Source organism: Cololabis saira, chromosome 13 (genome assembly GCF_033807715.1).
Source record: "Cololabis saira isolate AMF1-May2022 chromosome 13, fColSai1.1, whole genome shotgun sequence".
Classification (NCBI taxonomy): Eukaryota; Metazoa; Chordata; class Actinopteri; order Beloniformes; family Belonidae; genus Cololabis; species Cololabis saira.
In genome coordinates, this window is record NC_084599.1 from 18,930,693 (window position 1) to 18,951,638 (window position 20,946).

The 20,946-nt window shown below is 39.0% G+C and overlaps 1 protein-coding gene across 3 annotated transcripts; it reads left to right on the forward strand.

Moving 5' to 3' along the window:
• Nucleotides 1-3,694: 3,694 nt before the first annotated feature.
• Nucleotides 3,695-20,935, forward strand: elovl1b (ELOVL fatty acid elongase 1b). Of its 3 annotated transcripts, XM_061738131.1 has the most exons (9): nt 3,722-3,853; nt 14,393-14,450; nt 17,554-17,652; nt 17,737-17,927; nt 18,114-18,194; nt 18,276-18,332; nt 18,435-18,540; nt 18,813-18,949; nt 19,175-20,935. In XM_061738131.1, the coding sequence occupies exons 3-9, from the start codon at nt 17,583-17,585 to the stop codon at nt 19,550-19,552; spliced, it is 1,020 nt and encodes a 339-aa protein (XP_061594115.1). In that variant the 5' UTR covers nt 3,722-3,853; nt 14,393-14,450; nt 17,554-17,582; the 3' UTR covers nt 19,553-20,935. The 3 variants fall into 3 exon arrangements, with proteins under 3 accessions (XP_061594114.1, XP_061594115.1, XP_061594113.1); XM_061738130.1 differs by lacking the exon at nt 14,393-14,450 and having other exon boundaries at nt 3,695-3,853; XM_061738129.1 differs by lacking the exon at nt 3,722-3,853 and having other exon boundaries at nt 14,244-14,450.
• The last annotated feature ends 11 nt before the right edge of the window (nt 20,936-20,946 follow it).

Here is a 20,946-nt window from a genome sequence, read left to right on the forward strand (position 1 = left end):
TGCTGCTCAGCACAGTATATACTCTGTAAATATATCGTAAATATATTATATTATAATATTATACGTATTAATGACATTTTCATTCATATGTTTAAAAAATGTATCCAGTGATAATTCACAGAAAAGAAGGGGGTGAAAAAACTGGTGAACTATATGATCAATTAACCTTGCTGATTGCGTGGGTTTTCTCCGGGTACTCCGGTTTCCTCCCACAGTCCAAAAACATGCATGTTAGGTTAATTGGTGATTCTAAATTGCCCGTAGGTGTGAGTGTGAGTGTGTCTGGTTGTTTGTCTGTATATGTGGCCCTGCGATGGACTGGCGACCTGTCCAGGGTCGTGTAACCCCTGCCTCTCGCCTGAAAATAGCTGGGATAGGCTCCAGCAGACCCCTGTGATCCTGCAAAGGATAAAGCGGGTATAGATAGTGGATGGAACCTTGCTGATGCCCTTTGCTCTATATTTCTCTTAGTGTGACAGTAATCGTGAAAAAATGTGACAGAGGAGGAAATAGAAGCAGCCAGACCTTTTTCCCCAACTCAGTACTGTACGTTTCCATTATTCATTAACTTTATGCCTTTAATTCTAACCATCTTAGATAACAACATGCCAGCCACATAAAGTTTCACATAAATGATAAAAGACTCCCCTCCAATGTATTGTATATGTATGTGAATACACATTATGCGAGTGTAAGTGAATCGGACATCTTTTTAAGTATTTAGGATCCGGTTTTGTGAATGCAGTTCTGTGTCACAGAAGTAACTACATATAGATTAATGTTAGTGTGACATGAGCAGAGAAGAGACAAGGACAAGGTTGAAGGTATTTGTTTTAGTTATTTACATGCGCATGAGTTATAATCACTAACGCAATGAAGGTTTCTGACACGTGTCACAACTTTGCATCAGGGATGCCACTGACTTACTGTCGCCCTTCATTATCTCTCTGTATCACTAAGCTGCTCATCAGGAAGTCAGTGATAAACCGTGACACTGAAACATCGGGCCACTTCTATCACCTTAAAAAATAAATAAATAGAAAACAGTGATTGTGGGATCACTTTTACACAGTGAATATCAGAGACTTTCTTGTGTTGTATAAACTGACACATACTTGACACAAAGATTGGATTACAGCTCTGTATGTAAGACAAAATATTTCTGCTGTTTGACAAAAGGTACAAACAGACCTTGATCCTATCTTAGCATCACACTGTGCTGCGCGAGACCTTTAGGCTCCTAAGTAAAGTTATGTTTATTTACCTTTGTTTTCTACCTGCAGTGCACCGTGGAGGAACACAAACACTGAAGACGGAGTAAAATGTGCTGCTGCTCAGACGTGCTTTCAGCTTAATTCGATTCAATTCAATTCAATTCAATTATTTATACAGTATAGCGTCTATTACAACGCAAGCTGTCTCTAAGCACTTTTTAGAAACCCAGAACATAACCCTTGAGCAATTATTACATAAACAACGGCAGGTAAAAAACTCCCCTAGTGGGAGAAAAAGCTTAAGCCAAACAGTGGCAAGGAAAACTCCCCTTGAGGAGGGAACCTTGAGCAGGACCTGGATCATAAGGAGGGACCCTCCTGCCTAAGGCCAGCTAGCAGAGCAGGAAAAGGGAGATCAGAAAGAGAGGATGAAGAACAGACAGAGGAGAGACAGAGACACAATGGTTTGTTGGTGCACTACAGTGATGACTACAGATTTAGACAGCAGACACTGGGTTGGTCAGAAGCTGGGACTGCAGGTCAACATGCAGCTCCTGAGGCTCTGGCCTGCAAACAAGCACAGAAGAAAAATGGAGACCAGCAAAACAAACTAAAGAACAAATGAGAACAATTATGGTTATGAGATACTTATAACTGAGGGTTGATCTGAAGAAAGGAAAGAGAATAAGAGGACAGGAGAAGGGGTGAGGGGTAACGCTCAGTGGATCAGGTCGGTGTCCCCTTGCAGCGTAGGCCTGTAGCAGCATATCCACAAAGAAACTATGTTTAAGACGAGTCTTGTCTTGTCCTGTAGCTGCAGCTATGACTACTGGCCCTAACACACTGGAGTTTACACCAACTAGAGGCTTTTTTTTTCATTTCATTTCATTTATTCCATTCATGGTATATCTTCTTAACCATGTTGTACAAAATTCCAAGAAGTACACATTATCACCATGAAAGAAAAGGAGCAGGAAGAAGAAAACTTATGATACCTGCGCCCCTCTGTTAATACAATTACATTGACTTGCTGAACACCAACAAGAAAACAAACAAAAATACCACTATTCTATCTATTTTTTTCTCTTTCTCCTTCTTCTTTTTTGTAGGCACTTATCTTTTCTTTTTTAAACATTTTCTTAAGCTGACACAAACTTGTGCAACTTTTCAGTTCCTTGCTTTGTCTATGCCATATTTTTACACCTGTAACAGAAATACACATTTGTTTTATGTTTAGCCTTGCAAAAGTATGTTTGAAATCAAATTTAAGTCTGTTATCCTCATCCTCCAGTCTGAAGCTTTACTAAACAGAGACGTTTTAAGTTTGGTTTTAAAGGTGGAGGGTGGTGTCAGCCTCAACCTAAATTAGGTTAATAGCTCTATTATTTATGAATCATTTATATTTTCAGATATTTTAGTGAGCTACATCATTTGCCAGATTAAATTGCCAACAAATTACTTGAAAAAAAAACGGCTGAATGGACTGAATGATTTCTGAATGTTTCTGTCAGTGGCGTCAATTCAGTCAAAGCTAAGGTATGGCAAGGTTACGAGTCACAGAACTTAACTAGAGTATCAATCAACACGTCCAGCAAATACTCATCACAGAAGTCTGATATGGAGCTTATCTGTGTAGTCAAGAAAATTTGAACTTTTTCAAATGCAGTCTCGCTCACTGCAAAAACTCAAAATCTTACCAGGAATATTTGTCTTATTTCTAGTTAAAATGTCTCATTTTTAGTCAAAAAATCTAATTACACTTAAAACAAGAGTCATCACCAGAAAAATAACTTGTTATTTGACCATTTTCACCTGTTTCAAGTACATTTTCACTTGAAATAAGTAGAAAAATCTGCCAGTGGGACAAGATTTATCTTCTCATTACAAGCAAAACAATCATGTTCCACTGGCAGATTTTTCTACTTATTTTAAGTGAAAATCTACTTGAAACAGGTGAAAACGGTTGTTTTTGAGTCTTTTCTTAAATGTAATGAGATTTTTTTTTACTAAAAATTTGACATTTTAACTAGAAATAAGACAAATATTCTTGTTAAGATGAGTTTTTGGAGTGTATAATATAATAACTAGTGAAATCGATCATGTTCTGATTTGCATTTGTAGATATTCTATATGTATTAAGTAATAGAATAATCAATAAAAAGAGAGTAATTCCATAAATGTATTTGAAAAAACAAACATTTACATTTAACCCTTGAAGCAAAGGTGTGGCGGCTGCCATACCTTGCCATACCCTGGTTTCTGTCATTTTTTAGAGGAGCACCGTCGCTCAGACAACAGGAACTGAAAAGTAACGGAAACCAACAGTGAATTCTTCCACCGTGAAGCGCCCATGGATGTATTATAGAAGCGCCTCATCGAGTCCGTGTTTGGGACGTTTATTCTCGATAAAGTCGGAGGAGTGTCCGTGTTAACGGCACTCACGGACCGCAGTTGGGGGGAAAAAAACTCCACCTTTTTTTTTTCTTCGTACCTCCATCAGAGAGGGGCGGCTTTCTCTTCAGGGGCAGATTTAAACGGAGAGGAAGAGGAAGCGCCGCTAACTTTACGCAGCAGAGGCGCGCCTTGTCGCCTTATCGCCTCATCGTCTTTCGGGAAACCGCGGACGTTTTTCTCTCAAAGTGAGTACATCCTCGCTCCGAAAATCACACAATTTGAGGGTTAAAAGGTGTAAATATCTGCGTTGTGGTGTTTTACTTTTAGGTTTGTTTTCTGGCGAGAAGGTTTACGGGAGAAAGGTTTGAACGCAACGCCTCAATGAGTTGATCAAGGCGGATAGATACAGTTTAGAAAATTAAACTTTGGTATTTGAAAAGGCTCCTAGGAAGAAATTAAAACATGCTTTTCTGTGTTTTTTTCCGTTCTTTCCTCTTTAAGTTAGGCGTCACCCCGGACTTCATGTCCGGTGTTGTAACAGACGTCACAATTACGCGCTTGTCTTGTTTGATTTGCATATTAATTACACTCGTTATCGGGGTGAGTTAAGCCTGAATTATGGTTCCGCGTTAAATCGACGCAGAATAACGCCGTAAGGTACGCGTACCCTACGGCGTAGGTCTCTCTGCGTTAGTGTAACGCGGAACCATAAATCAGCCTTCAAGCGTGATGTCACAGATGTGTGGGTGAGCAATGGATGATCAAAACTTCCCCTCAGTCCTGTCATGTGAGGATGCATGTCTTCATTACCTACCGAGTCAAAGCCAAGCTCTTAACACATGTTAAAAGATTTGCTGTTTTGGGGATATTCCTAAAACTACTAGGTTAATTCTAAATATTGAAATCTGATACATCCAAGGACCTTGCAGAGAAGCGCTTTAATACAAGGAATCATACATGTCAAGTTTTGGATTTAAAAATAAGGGATATTTTCCGCCACCCGCTGTCCCACCAGCCCAACCGAGGTCCAGTATTACATTTTAAGACAGATTTAAGAGAAATCTAAAATAAGTACCTGTCAACCACTTACAATCTACAACTAGGTGCTCAGAATCTGACAGGCCGACCTTTGTTGACACTGAAATGCTGTGGACATTCCTATGTATGTAATTCCTATAATAGAGCCTAAATGAAAACACTAAAGGGAATTAAAGCACACTTATTTATTTTAAATATTGTTAGTGTATATACACATTGATTTACATGTTCTTTTAATTTGTCATTTTCACTCATGTGGCTCTCTAGTATTCACTGACTGATGACACAGACGCATGTTTCTGAGCTCCATCCTGCTCATCTTTAGGAAAGCAAATTCGGTATCCCATTTTTACAGATATTTACACAAAGTCTTCGCTTTTTTGGCAGAATTGCCTCCTCTCTCGTTTCATCCATCCATCAGATTTGTTGTTCCGAGTTTGTTCCTGTGTTGCCACTAACCTTGCGAGAACTGCCCCCCAGGCTACAGCAGGTGGCAGTTCTCGCGAGGTTAGTGACAATTCAGTTTGGAGAGACACAGGAATGCTTTTTAAAAATTATTATATTATAAAACGGGAAATTTACAGGAAAATACTAAGGACTGCGGGAAAAAAGGGGAAAATACGGTAGTTTCCCGGCCAAAACGTGAGACTTGACAGGTATGCACAGAATACTGTATGAGTAGAAGCTGTTACAGTTTTAATGACACCCATATTTATTTTCCAGTCCCTCTAAAGTACACACAGGATCCCGGCTCTCTTAAAACTGAAAGGAAAAGAATCCTCGGTCAGTTTGCAATAAATATCATTGCAAACATCTGTAGGAGTCGGTCTCCTTAAATAGAGTGCAGTCTGTGGTTAGTTCTGAGGGAGGTCACACCTATGACTGACCTTTGCCCATTGAGTAGAGTCGAAAACTGTAGAATGGAAAGTGGGATTTCCTTTCAAACATTGTGTTTTTTATTTTGTGTACACATTATCAAGGCTGACCAATATAGGGTTTTCTGTGGGATTTTTTTTTAGTTTTTTTTTTTTTAGTAAAATTGCCTATAAATCAGCTTTCTGATTAATTAGTTCCCTCCAATATGATCGCTGTAATTTCTGTTTTTGAATCTGAATAGATTGAGATAGCAAATATGGATGGTCTTTCAAAACTTTGATAGAAGAAGCTAGTGTGTTTGTTTAAATAACTTTGTCCTTATGGGAAAAAGAAGAGATGTCTTTATAATGTACTGTGAATGTTGCACACAGAGAAAACCATTGGTTTTTTACATGAAAATCAAGCGGGTAATTTCTCACAAACGAATCCTCATTGATGTTTTTGTTTCCACACAATTGTCCAACAAGTTAGATTATGCATAACTGACTGACTGTTGACTAAGCAAACATTGGCTGCAAAGAACAATGGAGAGATAAAGGCAGAGTCTCAAGGTCAACCCGCCCTGGTGTATCTCTGTTAATAATGTAAATAGTGGGGCAGCACTGTGTCTGTCATTGCTTCTATGTCACATTTTGTTATCACTCCATCAGCCTCCAATGTTAATCTGACCTGATGGGCTTGTATATTTAGGATAGTAATGTTATAGTAATGCCGATGTTAAAGTATAAGCCTCAGCTGATACACTGACATTTGCTCTTTTAAACTTGTTGTTTGTCAAAGTGTCCTTCAGTCTGATCTCAGTATGTTTTTGTTTGAGTCATACTAACCACAAGTGACCGCAAACCGTTAGTCTTATAGCGCACTGCCTGGTAGAGAGGAAACCAAGTTTGTATCATATTTTAAAAGACGATCTGTTTGGGGAATTTAAAAAAAATAGTTCTAGAACATTTGACATTTTTCTATCTTGCTCTGATAGAGGCATCTTTAATCTTCCCTAGAGTCCTTGAATTAGATATAGATGTGCGTACAATCGTCATTTACCTTGTGTCCGACTTTTGTCTTAAAATGATAAACTTGGAACATTCATGAAAGGATTTATGGATATTGTAATCATGCTTACTGTTAACAGCCTGAAGGAACGAACATTTCTATGTTGCATGGTGGTGATTATAGTAGTTAGAGGTCATTGTGTAAACAAATAGTGGTAACACAAGATTCCACCTCTTTGTCTGAAATGTACTTCATTGCCAAAATAAATGATTGCTGACATTTGGTGCCCCGCCCCAATTTTGATTATTCCTCGCACAGGTAAAACTATCATCAGTTTGTAATGTACTCATCCAGGGAACGGCTCTGAAGCAGCAATAACACTTAAAAGACAGATCACCAGACAGAATTGTTTTTGTGAAATGGTGCCTATAATTTCATTTGAGATTCTTTCATTATAGATTTCTTGACCAAACCAAGCTTCTTATTAATATATAGAGTTTGATCCTATTTATTTATACATAATTATCCATATTCTAATCAGAGTACCTGATTGGTCTGTCACTGGGCAGTCTGGCCTGCATAAAGGATGGCCATTTTCATATACCAACAAAGTATCTATGCTCCTTTACATAAGGTCTAATGTGTAGGATGTAGTGAGATCTAATGGTGCAAACTGCTAATTTCACCTGTTCAAATCCACCCACACCCCGCTCTTTTTTTTCCTTTGTCTCCAAAGATTTCAGGGACTGTGAATGAACCAAAAAAATGCAAATTGCAATTGTAGCGACGAGGCCACAAAACAACAATAGCTCAGTTACTTGAACTTAAACTTAAACTTAAACAAGGACTTAAACCTTAAACTAAATAGTTGCTGCTGCCTGGCGTCCTCTATGGACTTAAGGAATCTTAGTGGATACCCAGTTAAAGGAACTAAAGTGAATGGGGAGGGCAAGGGTTAAACAATAATCACTAATTTAATATCACACAAAATATATACAAATTCCAAATAGATAATTTCTTATTATTAGCGCAACAGAAACAACACACAAATTGATTTATCTAATCTAAACCTTATGGAAATATACAATGCCTAATTAACCCTATTTAATCCTATTCTAATGTCGACATGTTGCCCGGGGGTGGAGCTCTGTGAGATGGAGGTGACAGGGATGCAGAGTCCTGAACACAGACGAGAGGGGTGAGCAGGGGGAGGGGCGTCCGAGCCCCGCTGCTGTTCAGTCGAAGGGGAGGGTGGAGATGTCCGCGTTCCGTGCGGGATGAGAAGGGGGCGTGGCGGGCTGATGAAGGCAGTCGGCAGGCAGGTGGTCCGGTCCTCAGGACAGGGGAACTTTCCCAGATTGTCCGACGTCGGGGTTTCAGCCGTGAGCAGGAAGGATGCGTTAGCATGAGCTAACGCGGCTAACTGGCTGACTAGTCCAACTTACTAGTCAGCAAACTCCGACCAAACTACTGTACATGAGACAGTACAATCTTCAGGAGGTATCCTCCTCTTTAGAGATAAGCAACGTTACTTATCTCAATAGAAAGTCACAACTTAATGACCAACAGTTATCTGCTCGACACGACGTCGACTCCTCTCAGCTGTTCTCACTCTCAGCTGTTCTTGCTCTCAACCACCGATGCGCGCTCCCGCGGGCTCCCGTTGGAACCAAACGGACCGTTAACGCTCTTCCCGCGTGCACGCACACACACACAATAATAAAGTACATGCTGTCACGTTCTCTACAATAACATAACACAGTACCGCAGCATAACATAAAATGCAACATAAAAACGTATGTAGTGCATTAACATAACTTTTTCATGCAGAAAACATAAACCAAATATAACAAATAAACAAATAATATAAAAATAAGATTGTACAGGGGCTGACTCTAGCTGGGCTTCAATACAGCAATGTTATATAGAAGGTGGTGAAGTTTTTGAATACAATTTTGTGGTCTGAGTTGGTTCATATTATCCGTCTTAAATGTACTCTAAAGAATGTTGCCCAAGGCACTAGGCGTTGTATTGTTGCAAAACTACAGTGAGGAAGGAGATCTGAATGTGTGTCACTTTGAACCGTAACTTCCTGTATACCACACAGTTCAAAGGCTCAGGGACCTGGTTTACTAACCTTCATGTCAGTCACCGTTAAACATGGGTAAGAAATAGTAATTGCATCAGGAGCTTTTTTCTTAGAACATTATTTGCACAATTTAAGTAATTTCCTAAGCCATGCTGCTTTGTGAGTCTAGACATTTCACAAGTAATGACACCAAGGGATCAGGCCGATCATAACTATAGTGATTTACAATTCACGGCCATTAATAGTCGGGTATACCACAATATATATTTATACTGTATAAAATTCCTACTATTAATTTGTGTAACTTCTAAATATGTCAAGATTTTTGATGTCTAATAACCAAGGACCACCTGAAAGAATAGTATTGAGTCCAAGGGGTAGGAGTTTCATAGGTTTTTTTTTATTTCTTCCCACTCCTTTTCGAACATGTCAAGACTGCTGCTGCTACAAAAAAAAAGTGTCTCTCTTGGATTCATTGTTTAAACGTTCAAGCATGTCAGTTACTTACACTATCATGTTCGAAATAAATATGTTTGAATTTAATTGAAATTGAACATTTGTGTCACATGATGATGATGATGACTATTATTACATGAACTCTCTTCTGATCAGAAGTCGTCTCTTTGATTTAGTGAAAAAATTAAACCGGGTTGATGGAACGAGTGAAAAGATTGCACAAGTTGCATCATACAAATGTGAGTTAAGAGAAATAAGGGAAAATACAAAAGAAAATATAGGAAATGAATACAAGAATTAAACGAAGTGCTTAAAGAGGAACAGAAATGTTACTGTCAAAGTCACTGGTGTTAACACACAGCAGAAATGTGACATTTTAAGATATTAAACACACTATGTCCTCCTTGAGCAGCGGGAATCGCACAAGCAATGACAATAGTTTGCATACTTAAAGAGCTGCACAATTTAAATGATGTGTGTTTGAGCATCAATAATTGCTTTTCATAAAAGGGTTATCTTAAGCTTTGATAAATGTTATGAGAAGAAGTCTGACTACACATCTAGATTGTTTGTTTTTTTTTAATATGGTTTACATTACAGTGATGAGGAAGTGTAGCCAGTTTTTATTACTTGATTTAAATTTTCAGCTTTTCTTTAACGCTATGGAGAGACCACATCACTTGGGGTCAGTTTCCCACCTGGTCGCTGGTTTAGACAGCTGGATCATCTGATTTTGGGAAATTAGGTCAGAGGTCAAATGATCAAATGTAGCAATTTGAAACTGTATTAAAGGGAAACTTTACACTTCTTTTCACAACTAACACGTTCTTGAGTCTTGCAAGCTCTCGCTCTGTCTCTTAAAACAACAAAAAACAAACAAACCTTCTGCACCTTTTAATCCATATTTACAATCTGATTTGCTTTGTGTGCATTTCGGAGATGAATAATTGCAGTTATCTGTGGAAAGTTACAGAAACCTGAGTCGTTGGTGGGTAATACCTGCAGGGGAGATGGAGAGGGAAGGAGGGGCATTAAGAGAATGAGACTAGTGTTTGGTATGAGTTGTCTGAATGGTTGCAGGTAGGGGTGATACGCCCACCCACCACAACACGCACAGCACAATGAACAGATAGTAGGATGTCTGAGGCAAGTTCAGCAGCATTCCTACGCTGTGGGTGAACAATCTCTATACCCTCCTGGCTACGTTTTGTCTATTTAAATGCTCTCTTAAAAATGAAAATATTAAATGCAGGAAAAGTTTCACACAGCATTTGAACTACAGAAGTTGAGTTTTTGTTGTTGCTATTATTATTATTATTATTATTATTATTTTATTATTATTATTATTATCATTACAATTATTATTATTATTATGTTCTTCTTATTATTTTTATTATTAGTAGTAGTAGTAGCAATGATTTTATCTTTAAAAAATACTTAATTACTTTTATATTTAAATGTATTTAAAGTGAGTGCCAAACAAAAATAAAGAGGAAAAAATGAGTGCAGATGTGTGTCTGTGTGAGTATGCGCGCTCATGTTTTGACCTGTCAGATGCCCTCATACCCAGATGGCCCTGCAGACTTCACAAATATGTGATGTGAAATAAAGAGGAGCTTTCCTGAAGGAGGAGCATTTTATCAGTTCCTCTTTGGTATGGAGCTTGTCACCTTGCAGGCAGGACTGGAAAATACCATTGTTTTTGAAATGCGAGACATCCTGTTAAGTTGATATAACGACCTGATATTAGATGTTGGCTGGTTATGAGGTTTTTTATTGCCAATGACAGGACTGGAAAATATCATTGTTTTTGAAATGCGAGACTTCCTGTTAAGTTGATATAACGACCTGATATTAAATGTTGGCTGGTTATGAGTTTTTTTTATGACCAATGGCGGAAATTTGGGCAACTGATGGACACTTTATGTTATGTCTTTTATTTTTTTCCCCTTCAGTTTTCTCTGCGTGTTAATCAGATATGTATTGTCTAAAATGCCTTCATATTTAGTTGGTGTGGATTATTTAGAAAAATAAAAAAAGACTGATTAGAAGACTTGCCAATCAATTGTTCTATGTCTTGTTGATATACAGTACTGTCAAGTTGTAGAATAATGCTGCTGACACTGAAGCAATTTGATGATTCTTCTAAGCTGTCAGTAGATTGCAGACTGGACAGGATGCTCAACTAAAGCTTTTACATCAGTTTCTCATGGAAGGTCTTGGAGACCCAACCTTTTCAATTGCAGAATAATTAGGAATGCGCTGAATATTCAACTGGTGCTTGGAATCAGATGACTTTCATTTTGAATGACCCCCCCCCCCCGGTCAAGTGAGCATATCATGTGCATATTGGCTTATATCCTCATGCTGCAATTGCATGATTTCAGTGTGGAGCTTTTTACTGAATTGGGAAGATTAATTCAGCTGCCCAACCTCTGTCAGTCCCCCGAGGGCTTTAGGAAGGCTCCCACTGAGTAGCACAGGTGCCATCTGCATAGGGGTGGCCAAAAATATTGATACGGTAATATATCGCGATACAAAGTCTCCCGATACGATATCGATATTCAATGTATGTATTGCTGTATCAATATTTTTGCCCACCCCTAGCTGCACTTTATTTTGTGATTTCAGTGTGGGTGAGACACTGCATTTTATTTTTGTCATTTTAAGTCAGGGGCAAGTAGCTGTACTGTATTTTTGTGATTTCAATTTTTAGTGTGGGTGAGACACTGCATTTTATTTTGAGTATTTTTTATCTAAGAATAATGCACACACTGCACTTTTCATTGTGTTTCAGTGTGTTTTTTCATGCAAATATGTTGCATAATTAAAATGGAAAGTTTGAATTACATTGTTTTGACTCAGTCTGTCCAATGCATTATCACTATCATCTGATGTACATATATACAACTTGGATTTTAGGATGTGTAATGCATTTTTAAATTTTTCGGTGAACTATGTAGAACATCGCGATATATCGGGATATATCGCATAATCGGGATATCGCAATTTGTATCTTATCGTGGCTCAAGTATCGTGATGCGTATCGTATCGCGAGGTCCTTCCCCATACCCGCCCCTACATCTGCAGCATGGGGCCACTGGTTGGTTGTCTTGTTTTCCATGGTGGGCTTTTGCCTGGCAAGAGAATCCACATGTCTTATTTACGTCTGGCTGTCCATCAAATGATCCCACTGTCAGCACCTTGGTATGTGAGTGCAGCTGATGTACATGGAGATGGAGGGTGGGTGCGATGCTCCCATCCCACGACTCCCCATCTCAGGTTTGCATGGGCTGTCCGTCGTGTGAGTCTGGGTATTCACTTTAGGCACAGTTACACAGGGCTTTTAACATGTGCAGTCATGGTCTGTTATACACACTGGAGAAGAGAATTTTAGAGGCCATGGTGTTTGTAAAGTGGAAAAGAGGTTAAAATGTGGTATAGATTGTTAAAAACACTGTCCTTTTACATAATACACAACATGGAGCTTAAGGTTTTCCAGTGACGGAGAGAAGCTGTACAGCGTATCCTGATATTGGTACAGTAACACAATGACAGTCAAGACTCTTAAAGTCCCTCTGAACATTTGGAAAGAGCTAGTGCTTCAATATATTTGTTGCATATACAGTTTTGCATTTACAATTTTGTAAAATATCAGCAACTTTTTTTTCCCTCCACATTTATAACTTTGCAAGGTTACACTGAGCTTGTATTAAAGAGGGCATGAAATCACTTGTTTAAAAATGTTACTTGTTGTTACTATAGTGGTTTCTAACAGGCCGTGAGTCAGGATGCAACCTTTGAGTATAGTTTTCATCACATTTCTATCAAGTGTGTCTCGAGTCGGGGGGTAACTATTTTTGTGAACTTCCATAGATAGCATTTGAACATCCTTCCGTTTTTCACTCCATGTGTCTTGTGTAGTACAGTGGAAATGAGGCATGTTCATAGAACAAGATGACTATCTTGCACGAGCCTCAGATCATGCAAAAAAAAAAGAAAACAACAACAAAAATTCTTAGTTACAGGAAAAACCTGCCTGGTCAGACTCAAAGCACAAGATTGTGTTTATTGACAAGCAAGTGTGTACGCATGTGTGTGCAAAGTTTTCAGATCTTTGATTTTAAACAGCCAAGTTCAACTCTTATCTACTGTAACACGGACTTTAGAAATGTGGTAGACGTGCTTTGGATTTCATTTGACTTATTTCATTTTACAGACTCTTTACATTGATTTATTGGATGAGAAAACAACATAGTCAAATTCTCAAATGTTGTTCATATTGACAAATAACAACCTTTATCACTAAGACTTTTTAGATGCATTTTTTTTCTTCTTAAGCCAGTAGAATTTACAAATTTGTTGACATTGTGACAGAAACAACGTGCTTTCTCCCAGTGTAGGAGGTTAAGAGACTGTTACTTTTATGTTCCTGTTTGGGACAGCTCGGCGTGGCTGGGATTTTCTATTGGACACAATGAAACTTCTTTTACTTAACCCTCGCTGAAGAATTTAAACTATTATTGGCATTAGAAAATGAGTATAACTGATGCATAACTTGCTCACTCATTTTTTTTCGTCTTTCCCTGTCATGGGCTTAACGATCCATCCCTGAGCAAATGGTATCATTTAAGATTTTTGCTTAAGAATACGTTTGGGAAATACTTAAACTATTACACTTGATGTGGGCCATTTGAGTCACGACATTGTCTCTCCTGAACCGCAGAGAAAGAAATGGAAACCAATTTCCAGTTGCTTCATGGGTGTAAGCCGTGCAAAGAGCCGGCGAAGGCGTAACAATGACCCCCTTCATGATAACGGACCGCACTGATTTCTCGCCCTCTCCCTGTGAATAATATCATCAGCCCACCCCCGAGAGAAAACGTACAGGGCGACTGGAGCGGGTGCAGGGTGTGACCAGGAGAACAAAGAGGAGGGTGAAATGTGTTGAAGGGAAGGGCGGTGGTCGTTGCATCTGGCTTCTTTTTGCTTTCATGGGTTTTGTGGTTTGGGTTTAAAATTGGGTGCAAACTCTGTACCTCTAAACCCAGTTGCGCTGTCCCACGTGGACAGTGCAACACACAGCACTCACTCACACAGCACTCACTCTTCTCTCTCTCTTCCTCTTTTTTGCTCTCCCTTTCTGGCTCGGCCTCTTTCCTCCCTCTCCTTGTGAGAGCGAGTTATTCATCCACTGTGTGAGTCAGGGAGGGTGGGGATTTGGAAGACTGCTGTACCAGTCACACTTTGACAGTTTACTTTCTTATTCCCCTTCCCCGTCTCTCTGTCTCTCTCTTCCTTCTTTCTTTTTGCTGCGGCCCACCCTCCCTTGCAGTCTTCAGAAGGGCTTTACTGAACCACCGATATAAGGGGAAAATTCAGTTTTTAAGAAGGTAAGTTTCTTAGTGTTAAATAGAGGATGAACTGACTTGTTTGAAATCTGCTCTCATGCTTGTATTTTCTTGGGTAGTGTTTCTCTTCTTTTGGATCTTGGGGTTCTTTAATATAGGATTTCCTTCTATAAAAGACACATTTATAATGATAGATGTTTCTTGGCAACGTATTAAGGATTTTTCTTCCCCCTTTCCTTAATCTGTTCTCCAGTATGTTCATCATTAACTTCTAACCCGTGAGTTTGAGCTCCCTTTTTCCATCCCTATGATTCATTGACATGACTCTTGGGCAATGCCTGAGTCTTTCCTTGATAGATGTAAATCAGGCGCTTTGGAAATAAATGGGTGGTTGTGTTGGGACGTGTTGTGTTTTTTGTTTGTAGTTATTATTTTAGTAATTTAACTCAACTTTATGCAGATTTGGTTAACAGAAGTCAAAGTGATGTAACTTGTTTCTGCTGAGAAGGTACAGAGGGCATTCACTAAGGTGCTTAAGTGGTCACATGTCCACAGCTAAATTGCATCACTGTGTCATGGGAATACTCGCAGGCACTTTTTAGACCCCCTCTCACAGTCGTGAGAAAGTTCTTGTCCTCGTGTGGAGTTATTACAGTAGCACAGATGTAGCAGTCTGCATGCAAACCACTTTATTGTGTGCTCACCCAGGATCCTGATGTCATCCATGAGCCTTAATTAATGGAGATTAGAAGCAGTCATTATGCAAGGGAACACATAACTACATAGAAGCGTTTTCTGTTGTGAAATGGTTGTTCTAGTTTCACATAGCTGAGATGGTTGTTTTTTTTCTATCTTCATCTTAATCTCAGGATAATGAAGAGCTCTCTTCTCTTGTTGGTGTTTCGATCACGAGATTATCCCCCTGACTTGCACAATCATAAAAGTCCACAGCAAAAGAGTCACATGTTTCATATTCACAGAAATCTGAAGGTTTTTGTTGTTTTAAAAAAAAAAATTTAAACTACAGAACTTTTCTTCTTGGAAGTTTGGTTATGAATGCACACTTGTATAAAAATCTAGGATCAATGTAAGATCAAATATAAACTAACGTAAATAAGAGCTTTATAAGGAGTTCACTTGTATCAAAGTACGTGAGCAGAACAGAGATGGGAGAGAAGCAGCTGACTGTAGCTACTTCTGTTTGGCTTGTGTTGACAGTCGATGTAAATAGTGTCCTCCTGTGATAGTGATGATAAAATGGCAAATATTCACAGAAAATACAAGTTGAGCTTCACACAAGCAAGAGGTTGAGAGTTTGCAGACCCCGCACAACCCCTGATCTGCTCATTGCTGTGTAAATTACCTGCAATTCAAAGAGGGAAAGCTAAAGGAGTGAATGTTAAAGAGATGGATCAGTTTAAATGTTCATTGTTTCTCTTTGGAACAAGATCAAATCTGCACTGCGGGTGCAGGCATGATAGGCATTTTGTTAAAACGTGAGTTGCCTATGCCTCGGAGCGCATCAGAAACAAGCATATCTTTAGATTTTTCAAATGCCATGTACCTGGCCTGTTATGCAAAACCAGAATGTGCATGTTTGATGACATGTCAGTCTTGTAAATACGTCACGCCAGTTTTTATCATACTAAAGGAAGGATATTCATCAGTAGTGTGACTGACAAGTGAGTCTGGAATGCTGACTTGTCTGGAACCTAACAGGAAAATCAGCGTGGAAGAAGATGTGTTTAAAAAGTGCTTAAAAGTAATGTGGTGAACGACTGAAAAGTTGTGGCATGGGTATTTACGAACATTAGAAGCACCCACTTAGTAAGATATGATCTGTTGTGTAGTCTGTAAACCTGGACTCTTCTGAATCAGTTTTGATATATTAAGTGTACAGAAGGGAAAGATGAGACAATTTATCCCTAGAGGTTTGTGGGGAAAGAATTGTCCTTTTTTTTCCTCTTAAGGATATAACAGAATTACTATACCTTTTCAGATTAATTAACTGACAAAGCTGCAACTGTTGTCAATGCTTTTTCTCTCAATGCAAGTTAGTTTCAAATAGAAAATACTGTTATTAATTTTGTTCAAGTGTTCAGTGAGACACTTTTTTCAGATTGAAGAGCCATTGGGGCAAATATAGTATAACCTTATAGTGAATCTCCAGGATTTCTTTACAAGTCAATTTTCCTGCTTGATATCTTCAAATACAGAAACATGATAAATTGATCCACTGGTCTGGATTTAGTTTTTTATGTCCTGTAGAGCTGCAGTTAACATTTAACTTATTTTTTTTCTTCTCCCTACATCCGGGTCTTGCCCTTATATTTAAATTGCAGCATCTCCTTGGACTCTGATCTGGCCTTCACGCAACACGCTGAAATTATTAGCTTTTAATGATATTGGTTCAAGGATGGCCACTGGCCATGAAAACTCTGAGCATTGTAGATTGTGCATCAAACAATGGCTCCCTCTGGGCGGACCGCACCCTGCATGTCCTTTTACTTGGTGAATGCGCTTTTCAGTTTGCACTTGATATGATAAGCTTTTGTCAATAGAAATGCCTAAGTCCAAAACTGTAGCAACATTGCTTGGTGCAGAATGAGCAACATGGCTCTTGCCACTGGTGAAATACTTATCGCTGCATTTGGAGTGATGCATTTAGATTTTTGCAGCCAGTTCCTATTAAATCAGTTTCAACAAAACAAGAAGGATGACCTGGGCTGAAACTTGAACAGTCAGCTTTATGTCAATATAAGGGACATTCTCCCAGTTCTCTGTGGCGCCTCCTCTCTGATATCAGGCCATGTCGAATGAGCAGTCAAAGCAAGGGCAAAGCCTACCGGGACTTTCACTCTCCTTCTGTTTAGCGGCGGGATTGTTTAGTCTGAAGGATGAGCTGTTTCTCTGTATAATTGTTTTCAGTCTTGCTGAATCATGAAATGCTTCACGCTGAAGTATTTTATTTTCTGGTCAGAATGGCTCACTAAAGAGACACCTGAAGGAGAATACCAAAGTTTATTAGTTTTTTTTGTTGTTTTTCTTTTCAGTATCTGGAAATGAGAAATATTAACCCTAATAGGATTAAACAAAAATTTAAAAAGAATAAACAATTTAAGTTCTCTCTTCCTCTCCTCCACAGGTAATTGCGTCACAATACAAGAAGCCATTATGCTTCGGGAGATCCAAGAGCTTGGCTCACATGCCAAGGATATCTATGACTACCTCGTGGCAGGAATTGGTAAGTACTATTATTGTTTATCTGCGAAAATCATGCACCTTGCACTTCATTGTTTTCCCTCTTTTTCCCTCTGTTTCCTTCTAGATCCACGGGTAGCGGAGTACCCGCTGATGCAGAATCCAGTTTCCATGAGTGCAATATTGATGAGCTACCTTTTTTTCGTAATGTACCTTGGGCCTCGGATAATGGCCAACCGCAAGCCCTTCCAGCTTAAGGAAGCCATGATAGTCTACAACTTCACGCTAGTTGCACTATCGATATTCATCGTATATGAGGTAAAAATGTCTTAAATAGTTGGATATTTCAAATGACTTCATGCACATTTAAAGCGTTTTTACACAATCTTAGCAGCAATATTTCTGTTTTGATTTTTGTACAGATTTATGTTTAGACTCAGGTTTTTCCACAGGTGACTTAAGTATTTAATCGGAAAGTTAATAAAACCATCTTTTCATTTCTAGTTTCTGATGTCCGGATGGGCCACAACCTTTACCTGGAGATGTGACGCAGTTGACACCTCTAACAGTCCTCAAGCCCTACGGGTAAGTTCTCAGCTACTCAACTGCTACCAGTAAGTGAAATCAGTGGCGTTGTTGTTAATTGGAGCTTTTTTTCATTACTAGATGGTGAGAGTTGCATGGCTCTTCTGGTTTTCTAAAATCATCGAGCTAATGGACACAGTAAGTCCAGTCGCTTTCACCAAATGTCTAAGTTCTGAATAAAAGTAGAATGTTGGTCAGCATTCCTTCAGATGAATTAAATCAGCATTTTCTCTCTGTTAGATCTTCTTTGTGTTGAGGAAGAAACACAGCCAGATTACATTCCTGCACATCTTCCACCACTCGTTCATGCCCTGGACCTGGTGGTGGGGAGTCAGCTACGCTCCTGGTGAGTACACTTTCAGTTGATCTGAAAATAATGGAATCGAGGAACAAACCAGCCACAATCTCCTTTGTTTGGTGTTTGGTTAGATGGCCCTGCAGGAGACATTGTGTATCGTGTTTGTAAAGCTTACAGTTGTGTGTAGTGATAAACTGATTAAAAAGATACTGTGCATTTTATTTTTAATAATTTTTATCAAAGTTGGATTTTTGTCACCTGCCCAGACATTATTTTGGTGCCAGGGGTTGGTCTAAACGCTTTTTTTTTTTATCACTTAGGTGGAATGGGATCCTTCCATGCCATGGTGAATTCCTCTGTGCACGTCATCATGTATTTCTACTACGGCCTCGCTGCTTCTGGACCTCGTTTCCAGAAATTTTTGTGGTGGAAGAAATACATGACTGCCATTCAGCTGGTATGTATACCCTGTACTACTGTATGTACTAAGAGATGCGCTTAATTTGTTTTACTCTTAATTCTTATTCCATGGACCTTTTTCCATCTCGAACGGTTTTCTTTTTCTCAATTTTTTAATGTCAAATTAATATGTTTACGCTAAAGGCAACACATTATTCTACATCTATCTTCATCATGTACATGACTGACTCCAAGCTTTATTTTATTGTTTCCTCCGAAACAGACCCAGTTTGTCTTGGTATCTCTCCACGCCACTCAGTATTACTTCATGGACAGCTGCGACTACCAGTTCCCCATCATCATCCACCTCATCTGGGTGTACGGCACCTTCTTTTTCGTTCTGTTCTCAAACTTCTGGGTGCAGGCTTACGTGAAGGGTAAGCGACTGCCAAAACAGGAAGGTATCAATACAAAACAGTATCAGAACAGCACAGCAGCATGCACAAAAGGCAAGCATAACGAGAACGGAAAGCGCCATGAAAACGGGAAGCTCTGCGAGAACAGCAACGGCATCAACCACGAAGTTTCCAATGGCACCAGCAACGGCTCCGCCCACTTGGAGAACGGAAACCCCCAAAACAGCAAGATGAAGAAGGCTTAAGGACTCTGAAAGTAACTAAGAAGTATGAACCAGTCAGCCTGTTAAAACTACTACGGATTCCAAAGATAACTATGTCTGACTCTTTTCCAGCTTTTAGTTTTTTGTGCAAAACATGGGAACAAATGTGGTCAATGATTTCCACAGCTGGGGTTCCACATTCGGTCGGTTTGAGTTGTGGACCCATCTATGGGGCACGACATATGAAGAGAAGATGTTTTGACATAAATGTTTTCATCTTCACTGATTAATGCAAGCAGCCTTCTAGTTCAGTTTCACACCAGTGGCCTTTCAGTCCACCTGTTGACCTGTCCGACCCCCCCCCCTGTGGACAGATGACTGTACAGTTTTATCAAACTTGAACATCCAGTTTTGTAAATAGTTTTACAATAAACAAACAAATGTAACTCATTATATTGGTGTGCTTTATACTTTCTAAATTTTGTTACAATTCCTTATTTAAAACTTAATTGCCAATAAATCTTCCTTTTAAATAATCCTTCCTTCATATATTTTTGTCAGATTTGCAAAAAATAGTCTTTTAAATGATTAGATTTCTTCTTAACAGTTTTACTTCCAAGATATCAGGCCGTTGGGGCTCTCGGATACGGCTGCGTTGCAACAAAGAAACTATTTACGTTAGTTGCATGTGCCTCTTGTCTTGGCCATCCCGAGTATGTGCAGTACGTGGGAGGTAAACAAAAGATCCATTATGTTTTGTTTTAAAAAGGATTCCTGGCACGAGGCAGAGAAAAGCATTCTGCTGACGGGATCTACTTCCACCCCACTCCACCATCCACTCATAAATGATCTGGTACTTTTATTAAAACAACTAAGAAAGGCTTTGTTTATAATGCGTTAAAGCTGTAAACACAAGCTCAACCAACCAGAGGTGTGTGTTTGCTAAATGAATAGCATCCTTTGCAGTTTTATATTTGTAATGCATATATACAGCTGTAACAGTCCATCAAATTGTATTCATTTATTTAAATTATTTTTTTCAGCAAAAAATCTTAAGTGGGTTAAATTCAACTTACTATCAACCAGCCAACGACTGAAGCAGTTCATCGCTCCTAAATGGTGTTGCAGGGTAACCAAGGAGCCCTGAGTTCCCCAAATACTTCCATGATAAATCCTGACTTTCTGATGAACATAGTTTATATTAATCAATTTGAGAATTTCCTTATGTTTGCTCACATATACAAAAGTTATTTTCTGATAAGGGTTCACAAACATTTCTGGTGCTTGAGAGAAGTTTAGTATTGCCAATGCCTTTTGTGTCTGTCTCAATTCATTTCAATGTGTTAATGTTTAAATTCTTGTAATGATTGTTGAAAAAATGCAATAAATGAAAAAGCATGAAGGGGTGGCGTCCCGACTAAATGACCACTGACTCT